Source organism: Lutjanus erythropterus, chromosome 2 (assembly GCF_056507025.1).
Source record: "Lutjanus erythropterus isolate fLutEry1 chromosome 2, fLutEry1.hap2, whole genome shotgun sequence".
Lineage (NCBI taxonomy): Eukaryota > Metazoa > Chordata > Actinopteri > Lutjaniformes > Lutjanidae > Lutjanus > Lutjanus erythropterus.
Genome location: NC_139318.1, coordinates 37,813,259 through 37,826,547, shown reverse-complemented (window position 1 = coordinate 37,826,547; position 13,289 = coordinate 37,813,259). Strand labels below are relative to the sequence as shown.

General features: G+C 38.8%; 1 protein-coding gene across 6 annotated transcripts; it reads left to right on the top strand.

Annotated features, from left to right (window-relative positions):
* The first annotated feature begins 2,337 nt into the window (after nt 1-2,337).
* On the top strand, nt 2,338-9,466 carry LOC146332079 (uncharacterized). 6 transcript variants are annotated; one of them, XR_014772033.1, is made up of 4 exons: nt 2,338-2,844; nt 3,588-3,623; nt 7,160-7,316; nt 8,750-9,466. XR_014772033.1 is itself a non-coding variant. In XM_084738992.1 (3 exons), the coding sequence occupies exons 1-3, from the start codon at nt 2,540-2,542 to the stop codon at nt 7,263-7,265; spliced, it is 447 nt and encodes a 148-aa protein (XP_084595118.1). In that variant the 5' UTR covers nt 2,338-2,539; the 3' UTR covers nt 7,266-8,390. The 6 variants fall into 6 exon arrangements, 1 of the variants encoding a protein (XP_084595118.1); XR_014772037.1 differs by lacking the exons at nt 7,160-7,316; nt 8,750-9,466 and adding exons at nt 3,700-3,766; nt 5,203-5,304; XM_084738992.1 differs by lacking the exon at nt 8,750-9,466 and having other exon boundaries at nt 7,160-8,390.
* Nucleotides 9,467-13,289: the final 3,823 nt, after the last annotated feature.

The following is a 13,289-nucleotide window of genomic DNA, read 5'->3' as shown; positions in this document are numbered from 1 at the left end:
AACACATTTTATAAGCCGATCATATGCTTTGTGGAGCCAGATCAATTTTATCATCCCAATATTGGCCTAGCACAGCTTTATCGGTATTGGCATATACGTTGTCCAATATACACCAAAGATAACACAGATCATAATACCAATTTTTCCCATACAAGTTTATTATTTCATTGCCCTAATTAATTGTTTAAAAAATCCAGTATCCGTCAAGCTCTTACATTATATGTTTAACCTGAACCTGTAAACTGTTATAGCTGTCAAATATTGTGGTGGGGGAAATGTGAGCCTACAATATTTCATGAGTACAAAGTCCAACATTTTCTTCTGGTGAGGTATAACGTAGCATAAGATGGAAATATTCACAGATATAACAAGCATTTCAAGTGCATTTATTGAATTAAGTTCATTTTCACCACTGCACACTTGTGTACTGCTGCAGGATAGAAAGAAAACGGCCATAAACAGTTCGCCTGCATGGAAAACAATGTGCGGAGAATCTGATTTGGGCGGAGCACAGTTTGATCCATGTATTAATTGAGATTCCTCCAAAGCACAACCAATAGTAGATACTGTATCTCCACCTACTGGGAGACCTTCGTCATATCAGCTATGAGGTTGCTGTTCAACATCAACAGTTACTGTTGTCCTGATGAGTCCCAGTGGTGTCCAGTGGAAGATGTAAGATATTCAAGCTAAGGTTGTCGACACGGAAAGTCGCGTTGATGGCAAGAACATTGTTGCTAGGCGACTATTAAACCAGACGTTAGCTTGTTCTCTTTACAAAGACTCTTAACGTTTTTATTTGCTTGCATTAAAACTAAAACTCATTTTGCGTTTTAACTTATCAGGCCCACACTTCACACATTAAACATACGCGTACTTACTTGAAAGGCTGTGAGAGTTTGTGTATCGAAAAACGAGCGCAGATGCCAGTTATGTATTCAACGTCTTTTTGTTAGACTTTAATAGGGGTCTCTGAGGGGTTCAGTCAGGGATCAGGTGACATCCCGCCAAAACGTGACTGACGCAACTTTACGTGTCAATTACCGCAACGTACAGTAAAGGGGAGCAGTGAGTCACGCCAGTTACGGTAAATCCCACTTAAATCAAGCAAATTTGGCCAGCCCATTAAGACGCAATTTACAGAGGTAAAACTACTTAATCTGTGGCTTTATTTGTCTTTAATTGTCCGTAGAATTGAAACAGGATATTAAGCCAAAATAAAATACCGTCCGTGCTCATTTTATTTGATTTTTTTCCTCAGAAAATGGTTATTGGACAAACGACACAGTGGCCTATTAGAATGCTGTAAATCAACAATAAGTACGCCACAAACCCATATAAAAGGTATACCAGAGGTCCATAAAGTCAATTACATTATTGTGGGGAATTTGGGGATGACAAAGGATATTCAAAAAGCATAAAGCTTCTTCACTACGTTCACATTTTGGGGTGTTACACTGCCATCTTCTGTAAGAAAAACGCCATTACAAATTAGACGATATATATATATTTTTGTCTTGTCACCTCACAAATTGTTGCCAAGATCTGCGAATGGGCCACAAAACATTTTTGACAGAAATCCTTAGAAAAAAGCAATAATTTAGACTTAATCAAGATGGACAGAGAGGACCAAAACGTTCCTATTCTGCGATATCATATGAACATGAGAAATAAAAAATTAACTAGATCTGAGGCTCTAACAGGATATCACACGTCGACAATAATGTAACGGACTGATTTAAAATTAACAGTATAATATACATATAATCGGGTAAAGGATAAAAGCTGATGTAAACAAATTTAAATAACCAATATTCTAAATAAAACTGCAGGGAACACAGAAACAAGTATATTCAGTCAGAGGTATCGGGGGAAAGATTTCATAATGTTCGACATAGAAGCTTTTTTGGCCTGTGACGCATTTAAAATGGGACAATTACTTGTTTGTTACTATTTTCTGTTCTATTCTGCACCTGTAACTTGAGCATTTTCCCCCCAGGTACCAATAAAGTATTTCTGATTCTGATTCTATATACACCTTTCATTTATAAGAGAAATATAAGAAATTGTACAGGATAGTTGCACAAATGTAACACACGCATTACACTATAAGAAAACATAAAATATATACATATGAAAAATAATATAGTATAGGATATGAATATAATGAAATAAACTAAATAATATAATAAAATAAAAAAGATATACATCTGTATGTTTTTATATAGCGTTAAATAATCATTGTAATTATCAAAACCATCATTGATATTTTTTTTCCTCCCATTATTTTATTCTTATTAATTCCCCAGTTGCCCAGCGAGTAAATCTGCGGTTCCTACTCTCAGTGATATATTGTGTATCCTAGATGGCTATAGACAGGCTGTGGTTTGCATTGTCTGAGTCCCTCGTTCTCACACTTTTTTTTCCACTCTGTCATTGAGAAAAAATAGAATAATTGGCTCTCGGCACGACATCTGGTAGCTGCGTCAAAATGAGGTAGTTTACGGTAAAAGGGCGCCCATTACCATGTGATTCAGCGATGTTTGTAAACATGCGTCAGCCACATGTGATTCTGGCGATGAGGAAAGACTCTGAAGCCGCCCGGCCAACCAGCAGCCGGGGGAGTGTCAGGGGCGGGGTTCCCGTGTTGCGCTATGGAAAATCGTTAGGGGGATACACTGTGATAAACGTGCGCTCCCAGATTGATAATAGCGACAATGAGGCTGAAACGGGAACCTGCTGGTGGAATGTCCATTCACCGAGGACCGGGACTGAGCCGGAGCCGGCCGGGAAATGGATGAGACTCGCTCGGCACGGGGAGGAACACAGGCTTGGGATAAACACGTAAGTTATTTATGTTATTATAGGGCGAGAGCGACATAAATGCTGCGTATGTTGCGTAGAGAATACCACTATGTAATTCATAAGCACTCGAGTGCTGCTGGCTGAGAAGGTAACAATAAAAGCCCAGAGGCGCTGTTGTGAAAGTGTAAAGAATAATGACAGAAAGAAAATAAAAGTCCCGTATTTGGAGGCAAACATGTTGACGAAAAGGGCTGTTAAAACTTTTTTAAACCCTGATTGTTTCATCGTCGACATGACAACAGGTAAATTAAACTGCGTCAGCAAGAAGGACCGTCAAGCCACATAAAATCCAGTGGGAATTTCCGCTGCGATGGTGAAACATGGTGCGACGGCATGGCAGCAGCTGTGCTCGACCTGAAACTGAACTTGTGGCTGAATTTAATGTAAAAACGAAGATGTAAACAAAGCGTGGAATCGGCGGGGATGGCGTGTGAAGGAAGAGCTCGGAATAGGATGCTGCGCAAGAGATGGACAGTGCGTAATCCTGTTGTGGGAGAGGACGATATTACGCAGTTCATATTGGCACGATCATTTAACACCTCGTGGCCTCATGGTCTTGTTTTCTAGTGTTATTAGAAAGAAAACGACACTTTTTTTACATAAAGCAGGATAGAGATAGTTTCCAAACGTGGTCACAGATTGACGCACAGAGGGTTCTTCTGTTGTTTGAGGAAATAAAACTTAGTACTCAAGTAAGTGACGCAGCTTGTTTTGTCTTTCAGGTGTCAAACAACATTTGCTGCGTCACAGAGATCCCGGTAGGTCCTTAATAGTAATCTGGCTTTTTAGTGCGCACTTGATATGATGAAAACAAGCTCTATTTCTCAAAGATAGGGGGTGCTGTTGAGTAACACCAGTACTCGGGCTGAATCATCTGCTGTGAGGGGATGTTGACATACAGGTATTCCTCATCTGCCCCCTGAACAGTCTCTGGGTTTTGTCCATTCTGTGCCTATTCTGTCCCCAGGTCAATACATGCAGAAAATACGTTAAACCTGTCTGTATAATACATTATAATATCAAGCAAAGTGTGGGACACTTTGTCCTAATTGGAATTTGAAGATAAAACTTTAATAAAAACTACGTAGAAGGGGCTCCCCTCTAGCTCAGTTGGCAGAGTGTGCGCACCCTGTTTTGAGATTGTTAGTCCTCTGCAGTGGCTGCTGGTTTGATTTCTGCCTATAGCCTATTTGCTGCATGTCATCCCCTCTCTCTCTACCCCCCTTCCTGTCATATCTTCAGCTGTCCTCACAATAAAGGCAAAAAAAAAAAAAACAACTACGCAGAACACTGAAAATGGATCTCAGCCCACCCCCACTCCTTAAATATAGTGATTAGAATCCTCCGGAAATACGTATTTTTTGTATTATTGTTTGGCCGTATTTCCAATTTAGATATTTAAATACTTTTCCTCCATAAATTCATAATATGTTGGTTAAAATACCAATTTTAGTCATGTACTCAGTTTTACCCTGACTCATCCTCCTTTTAAAACTTTGAGGAATTGCACAGGTCGCAGGATCAACAACAATCAGCACCCTTAGAGTCTCCCAGCAGGCATGGGAAGAACAAAAGTGAATTTTCTTTATCTGTTTTCAATGGGGGAAAAAGTGTGACTGAGAATATCGATCTCAACATTCAGTTCTGTTACCTAAATTATTTCTTTGATATTATTATTCCTTTTTCATTTTTAATAAAAAGTAGCCGCGTGTTTATATTTCATTTATTGTCTACTTCTGTGCTAAAAACTCAGTCAGTACTTTCAGTTCTTTAACAAAAATACACAATATTCCATTTAGAAACCTTGTAATAAACAAACAAACAAATAAATAAATAAATAAATAAAATGTCCGGAGATTTACTATTACAAATTTTAATAGTTTAACGTGTGTTATAAGATACAGTGCTGAATAAAAATAAAGAATTAAGTTTAATTTAGAAAAGTTACAACATGCAACTAAAGATAAAAATAGTAATAATTTTATTACATAGTACCTTTAAAAACTGACTTTAGAGTTTTACCCAGGAGGCAAGATAACAACACAAAGCCAGACAGTGAGACCATACAAAAGCAAAAACTGAGGTAACATTTTAACGTAAAGAGACAGAACAATATCAGAAAAAACAAAGGAAAAAATCAATATAAACACATAGAAATAAAAGAACAAAATAAACAAATAAATAAATAAAAATGGCACAGATTTGGTGGAATGGCCCTTTTACTTTTGATCTCTGGGGACTATTTTATGCCACTTTTTATACTGATGACATGATTAAATACAAAGTGATTACGTAACTTAAGTAAATTACACAAATCCTTGAGCTTTTCTCTAACAGAGTTGTAGCTGTTGTTGCTGTGAGAGAGCCATCTTACTAGAGCGTGTAATGCACACCTGCCAGAGCACAATAGGACGCTGACACGCCTGATGGGATGACACTGTTGTTGTTGACACCACGTTCGCTGGCCCCTCGTACCTTCCTAATGACCCTCGTGAAGGAGGGTGTGGTTCCTCCTGCTGCTTAACCTGCCAGAGAGACGGGAGATGAGGCGCTTCGCCGAGGTGAAAATGAGACGCACGCAGGAGGAGCAAACTCCTTCCTGCCAAGTGGATTTGTTCGGTCAATGGGTGAATCAGCAGTCGACCTCACGAGCTGCTAAACCATTGGCAAGGAAAAGGAAAGAGAGGAAGAGGCAGAGAGAAGAGAGAAGAGGAGGGGAGGGCAGGGGAGCTTCGGAACTTTAATTATGTGTACTGAATAGGAACTTGACTCCTGAGGGAATGTCACTATGGTAGTTTTGAAACAAACAGGTAAAGGTCATGGGAGGAAGTACAAGCTGATCACAGAGAGCCTGTCAGCAATGGTTTTGTTTGCATCATTCTGAACACATGAAAATAACTCTGCTCCTCAGTAGGCCTGCAACTAATGATTATTTCCATTATCAATCAATCAATTAATCATTTAGTCTATAAAGATGTCAAAAAAAGGGGGAAAAAAATGCTCTTCGCAATTTTCCAAAGCCCAAAGTGACGTCTTCAGATTGCTTCTTTTGTCCAACCAACAACTAATCAGCCAGAGTCTTCGTTTACTATCATAAATGACAAAGAAAAGCAGCAAATCTTCACATTTAAGAAGTTGAAACCAAATGTTTGACAGTTTTGCTTGAGTTAATCAGAATCAAAATAGTTGCCAGCTAATCAGGGGTGGATCTAGAGGGCTGGCACGCGATGTCAGCGACCACTAAAAGATGCCTTGCTACCCCAGGGCTCAACAATAAAGTCTGCCCATTTGCCCGGGGCCTGACTGGCAAATGGTAAAGAGAACTGATCTAATCTGATAAATTTTGATTAATCGGCTTATATTTCATGCAAAATGGCAGAAAATGTTGTTTTCAGACTCTCAAATATGGTGATTTCCCACTTTTCTTTGTTTATTATCATGTTGAACTGAACATCAGACTCGTTATTAAATAACCGCTAATACAGAGGGAAGTAAAAATGGACTTTGGGTAAGTAGATTTATGACCCACCTGGACAAGTGAAAAAAAACCCCAAAACATTAATGTTGAAACCAGCACCCGAGCTGTTTTTTTTTTTTTTTTTTTAATTTCATTTAAGATGAGGCTAGGTTTTGATTTCATCCAGCTCTGATAGCCGTCCTGTTATAAAGCGTAAATTAACACGTAATTTTAAAATCTTTTTTACACATTTTAGGCTAAGTCATTGCGCTCAGTTCGTTGAAAAATCATGCATTGTAAAAATAAATGTCTTCAGATTTGGAGAAAAACACTTCATTGATTTCTTATGCCACCTTTAGATATTTTTATTCAATGTTTTACTAATAATAATGTAATGTTCTTGAGTTAAAATATCTTCATTCTGGGGTCTTTTCCTATATATATAAAGTCTGGTCCACCCTTTTTGGCACCCCATATTTCTCTAGGTCCACCCCTGCAACTTATTTTCTTTTGATTGCATAATTGTTTCAGCTCATGAGAATATTTTTTTACTGACTGTGACTATCATGTCCTGTTCTGTCGTAATGTTTACCACGTCTTCTGAGGCTGACCAGTAGAACAAGTGACCCACTTTCAAAGACCAAGGAAACGTGACCTCAATAGTTATTTTGCTATTCTTTCAGGGAGGGGCGCTGCCTCTCAAGTCAAACAAACACAAGAACCCCAGTACAAGTGGGCTAAATGTGCTCAACCTAGTTTTATTCAGAGTTCTTGGAGACATTTCACAATAATGTTGTTATTGAGTACTAAAAAAAAAAACAATCTCTGCTATTTCAGCTGGAGCAAATGCAATTCAGCAGGCGCCATCGAGCCAAAACTAGATGCAGCAAACAAGACTCCTGAGGAGGAGAGGCAGTGTGAATCTACTGACGGATGTGTTTGAAGCAGGGGGGCCAGCATCACCTGTAGCCCACATAAAACTTCAGAGAAAATGGTGAGCGACCACTGCCTTTTAAAACACATCCCTCCTACACACAGATTATAGAATCGGTGGTGGCACAGGGCCAAGAGATGACAGTGCTAAAATTAAACCCGGAGCACTGCTGGCCTCGCCAGATGATGATGTATTAATAGACAAGTGTGAGGCAGCGTTCATTTACAGGTATCATTAGCAGCCAGACAGCTAATGAGCTGTAAGAGGTGAAAAAACCTTCCTTAAGCTACTGCGCTGAAAGCTATGATACCTCTCTTTACTGACATTATTCATGGCCTTGACATTTCTCTGTGCAGAGGTATGTATTAACTTCTGACTAACATTCATAGGGATCTATTGGCAGAATAAAGCAATATAATATTCAAAAGGAATGTAAGGAATATAATAAACAATTTTATTAGTGTATAATCACCTGAAAATAACAATTGTTGTGTTTTCGTTACCTTAATATTAATGTTTTACAACTGCAGACACTTAGCTAAGCTAGGCTAGTTGCCTTTTAGCAGATCTAGCTTAACAAGTGTTAGTTACCGCCTTGTGTATGTGGGACGCCAAATGAGATACTAACATGTAGAATGTAAGATCATCAAAATTAATTTTTCAATAAAAGAAGAAACTGGTTGAAAAAGTAGCTAAATATAGCTTTGGCTAACGCTAGAAGTGGCTATCTTACTACCTAGCTTTAACTTAATGCTCCATTGTCTAAGATTTGTGGAAATTTATTGTCAGAATACAGCAGAAATTAAATAATTTTGTTACCTTAAAATTAGCCCTTTAAATCTACAGAGGGCAGGGCAGTTAGCTAAGCTAGGCTAGTTGCCTTTAATAAGGTCTAGCTTAGCCAAGTTTTTTCTCCATCATGATGGTGTTCAACTAATTACTGCCTTGTGTAGGTCTATGTGAGTTATTAACATGTTAAATCAACTAAATTAATTTTTCAACCAAACAGGTAACATATTTAAAAACATAGCTAAATTTAGCTTTGGCTAATGTTAGCTGTGGCTAGCTAACCTGTGTGTGTGTACAATTTCTGGGGATTCATTGGCAGAATATAATATTCCTAAGTATATTTTCATAATATCTTCAAACGTAATATAACATTAATATTGTCTTATCATGAACATGATTTCTGCCCCAGTCATGTCATATCTTCATCAGTTATGGGGGTTGTTTAAAAGTGAAAGTAACATCATACAGTACAGGAGGGTGAAATAGTGAGATACCTTATTGTTGCTTCAGTGCTTTTGTCCAAAATGACTGCTAATCAATGGGGGAACACCAGCCAGGTTTTCTGAAACCCAGTTTCATGGAAACCCAGTCTGCTTCACAACCCTGCAGGTGCACTGTAAATCTTTTTGTACACTTAAACCTCTAGTTATTTAACTCATAAAGCTGCTCCTGTTATCAGCAAGACACCTGATATTTCCCTACAGGCAGAGTGGGAGCCAGAAGAGGGTGACAAAGTGTAAATCAGCTCTTCCGTCTGTGGCCTCCTTCCCATCTATTTCCACCCACCAGCCGGCAGATAGAACAAACAAAGTGTCATGCTCTTCTAAACGTGTTAAGGCCCTCACATCTACAAACATTTCGCAATTTCTTGCCCTGAAGAGAAGATGATGCAACGTAGAAGGAGCTATCCAAGCTACTACATGATCCAAGAACAGTCGGTACTATTAGGATGAACAGGAAATGAAGTCTGTGACGCTTTTGGCTTTGATTGATCCAGTTGAGTATCATGTGATTCCTTTAATTCCACTGGTTTGATGCTAACACACATAAAAATATATCCCAGCATATATACCATATAGTAAGGGATAATGTACAGAGAGCAGGTCATTATTGCAAGATAAACCATGACAGGGTCAGGTGAGACAGGAAGCGAAGAGATCTTAAATCACCCTGAAGGGGTTTATTTTACAATTATGACCAGCTCACTGTAAATTATACTGCTTAATGATCCATCCCACCCTTTTTTGGTTGTTGCTCCAGTAAACAGTTAAGTAAGTTTGGTATCTGGCAGAATATCAGTCAGTCAGCTCTCTCCTTTCCTGTATTTAGATATGCTATGTGCTAGGCTTATGTTGAAAAGAAAGCCACATTTTGAAAATGGTTTAAAGATATCGTCGGACTTCCTGTCAGTTAGCTAATTTTAGCAAAATGCTAGGTAGCTAAGAATTTAAGTAAATTAGCCGGCTACTTAGCTAGTGTTTTGCCAACATTAGCTGTCAAACATAACTGGCTAGCTAATAATTTCTGTAGATTAGCTAGCTAGTTAGGTAGCATTTTGCTAACATCAGCTATCACATGTAACTAGCTAGCTAACAATTGATGATCAAACTAATTAGTGCTTTTTAACATCAGCTAACATAAGGTCTGCATCAAGGACAAACTGAGTTTATTATACATGTTAGAACATCTCTGAAAACCTGTGAAACAACTGAGAATTATGTTGTGTTTAATTGAAGAGTCACAATGGTAAACAGATTTATGCGTCGTGTGACGGAGCCATCGTCCACCCAAATACTATAAGCCCCAAAACAGTTACACTTCCTCACAAACATACGTCAGTGACTCTATCAGTCCAAATCAGCCCAGCAGTTCACTTCAGCTCACTTCAGTTTCAACAACCTGACAGAGAAGAAAAATGCCACCCTGTCGCCGTCCTCTGGCTCTGGTTGTTTTTACATGTCTAATAAAGCTACCAAACAGAGCGTCCATGTTTGAAGTCATTTTCAGATCGTAGATAGCGGGTCAGACACATTTCAGAGCAGAAAAAACTGCTCATTTTTCCATGATTTTGTGACCTAAGCATCATTTCATACCCAACTTCAAGATTCTGTTTAATTTTCAACAGAGATGAACCTAGCATAAACATATGTCGGTACAGGAAATAGGGATGGAGAAAGCTCACTGAGGTTCCAAAAGGGGCGGGACTTTGGAAGGGTCAAATACAAGGCTACTTACTTAAAAATTATAATCAATAAGTAGACACAAAATGTTAATTTAGAAATTATTTTATTGACTTAAATGATCTTATTGCTCCTAAAGAGTCAGAACTACGTCCATATCATTGTCTGTTATTCATAACAATGGTCATAAATAACAGACCCTAGAATGCCATAATTGACCAATCAGAATCAATTATTCAACAAAGCCGTGTAATAAATAGTAATGTACAGTATATATATAGCAATATTAACTGGACACTGAGAATTCTGAGCGAAGATGGTCTGTAGTTTTCCCTGATTGCGTAAATGTTGAGCGGTGGTTTAAAAACACATTACCTAGATGAGTTTGCCCCTCTCACTCCTGATAAATTAGGACCTCTAATCTGTAAGAGGATTAACCACCTACCCTATTTGCACGTGCACACACGCACACAACCCCACCCCCTACTGTTACGCACATACACTGTGGCACACATTGCAGGCCTTTGGTGTTCATTTTACGTCACCTACTCGAATATGACCCAGCCCAGTGGCTCTTCCTGTGACACAGTTTGGCCTGGAACAGTCTGCTCTGCCTGCTGCACAGTGGGATGTGTTGATCTCATCTTCGCAGAACAAATGGTTATTGTTTTTTTTATTGGTAGTTTATGTGTTTATGGTGCTCTTAAATCAGAAACATTGGATCAATTTGTTTCTGATTGAAGAATTGTGCTTTATCGACTTTTATTTAACTTCTTTGTAGAATCTGTTCCTTCTCGATAAAGATGGACAGTGCATAAAGTTTGATTTCGTGCCTGTAAATGAAATCAGTTCCTGTTCATTTTGGTTTTAAAATAGTAAAAAATAGGCCGATGCGTCTTTAACAAGCAGCGGATTGTCCGGTGACTCTGCAGAAAAAAATGCTTTGATGCAGAAAGCAGCCTCTGCACACACAATAGTCGGCAAAAAGAGTTTGTAGTAAAAAGAACAAGAGAGCAGCAGAGAGGGAGATGCAGAGTTCACAAATAGCAGCGTTACATGGGAGGAGCCAGAACAGCAAAAACAAGCAGAAGACGGATGACAACAGTGTTGTGGCCTTCATACTACACTGTCTGTCTGCCTGCTGGAGTTATTCTCCCAGCTGACTGTGTTCATGTAAACACTGGGAGCGCCCGTCGAAATCAAGGATATTTTAATCTTTTAGGTCAAGGTACATGTCCGTAAAACAATCATGGACATCATACGTGTTGATCAGTCGCAAAAACAGAACACCCGTTCTTATGAACTGGGACAAATCATGCCCTACAAAAACAACTTTACACACAGATTGCTGCTTTAATATTTTTTAATTTCTAAACTTGCCAGAACACACGCGTCATTAAGAATTCACAACTAAGTGTTAAAGTGTTAAAAACCTTCAAAATCAAAACCTAACAATACTTACTGATAACATAGGTAGAAAAATGTACTATTAGAGTCATCTTTGTTTTAAAATCAAATTTATTTATGAAAATGCTATATCCCAGATTTTGATCAACTCTGTCAGATTTTTACAAAAACATGATTTAATCAGGCATAAAAAGTCCTAGCTATACTCAAAACTCCCCTGTCTCACTTCCAGGCAGGAATACTGTTCAAACTCTAGTAAACTTTATATTCTTCAACAAATCAATTAAATAATAAAATTAAATAATATTGCTATCAGATGTGCTCAGCCATAACAAGTCAACTCCGTAGCCCTTATAAATCAAAGCTAAATGAGAATTCTGGTTTTAAAATGTGCATTTTAATTAGCATTAAGAGCACTCTTGGGAACTTTAAAAAACTAAAATGGCTGCTCACTACGGCTATGCTGTAAAATGGGAAAAAATCACTGGGAGGTTGGCCAGTTACAAGGTTTAATAGCCAAGAGTTTGACATTTTAAAATATATTTTCCAGCGTAATTGAAGAGCAAACTTCAAAACTCACTCAAAATACAGCTTTGTCCCAATTCTCAAGAATGAGTGACAACCAATCAGTGCGACTGCTGTTATTTTAGAAGCCAAGACACTAAACTCGCAGTGAAGAGGATTAGGGAGTGACAGACAGGGAAATTGTCCCCGAAAGACACATGAAGGTTTTGGATTAGTTGCTACGTCACCTTTTCCCAACACCGGGACAACAGTGTCTAAGACGAGGCCGATAATGCCTGACCTACAAATAGAATCCAGTGAGTTTTTTCCACATTAATTGTCTCAGTATTATGCTGTCATTTCAAATGAGAATATGAATAGTAACAGTGGCAGGGAAAGTCTCAAATGAGCTCTCTGTAGACGTACTGTACCGCGTGCCTCATAGGGATGGACAACAGGGGTTCACGCTAATGAATCCTTACCTGTTTCAGGGTCTGTGTTTTTCGGTCTCACACCGCAGTGTGCCCCACTTGGACCGGGAGCGGGACTGGATGCCTGAGGCCGGCCCAGGAGAGGACACATGATCCTATTGTGCGTTACAAAGACGTCTACAGGGAGCTGCGGAGATCTATTTTTCCCCACCAGTATGATTCATAGACGGTTTTTGTTGGGGTTCATCTGTGGTGCCAGTCTGCTGCCGTCACTGTAAGGAAGGATTCTTATACCGACATCTTGGTCATCTGATGCGCTTTAATACGAGGAAGTGAGATGCTGTGTCATTCTTAGAGGAACTGGCCGTGACTCAGTGCCTCTTCTCTTTGGTCCCGGTGCCAGCATAGAGTCTGCATCTTTCTGGGGCCTTATTACAGAAACTTCCTAACTTGCTGATCCTATCTTAACTGTTTGGTAACCATGGTAATTAGGGTTAGGACCTGATTTAGGGAAAAAAAAATCTATTTTAGATAAAGAGTTCCTAAGTCAATTTTCCTACTTCTACTAACTTTAAGAATCCATCTCAGCTTTCTTCATTCTATCTTATCACAGGTTAGGAAATCCTAAATACTCAATTTAACATCGTTTCTCAACTTTTATATCTGTTATCTAGCATCCGACGCTACTTTTCTCATCCTGCCGACTTTTTTTTATCATTGAA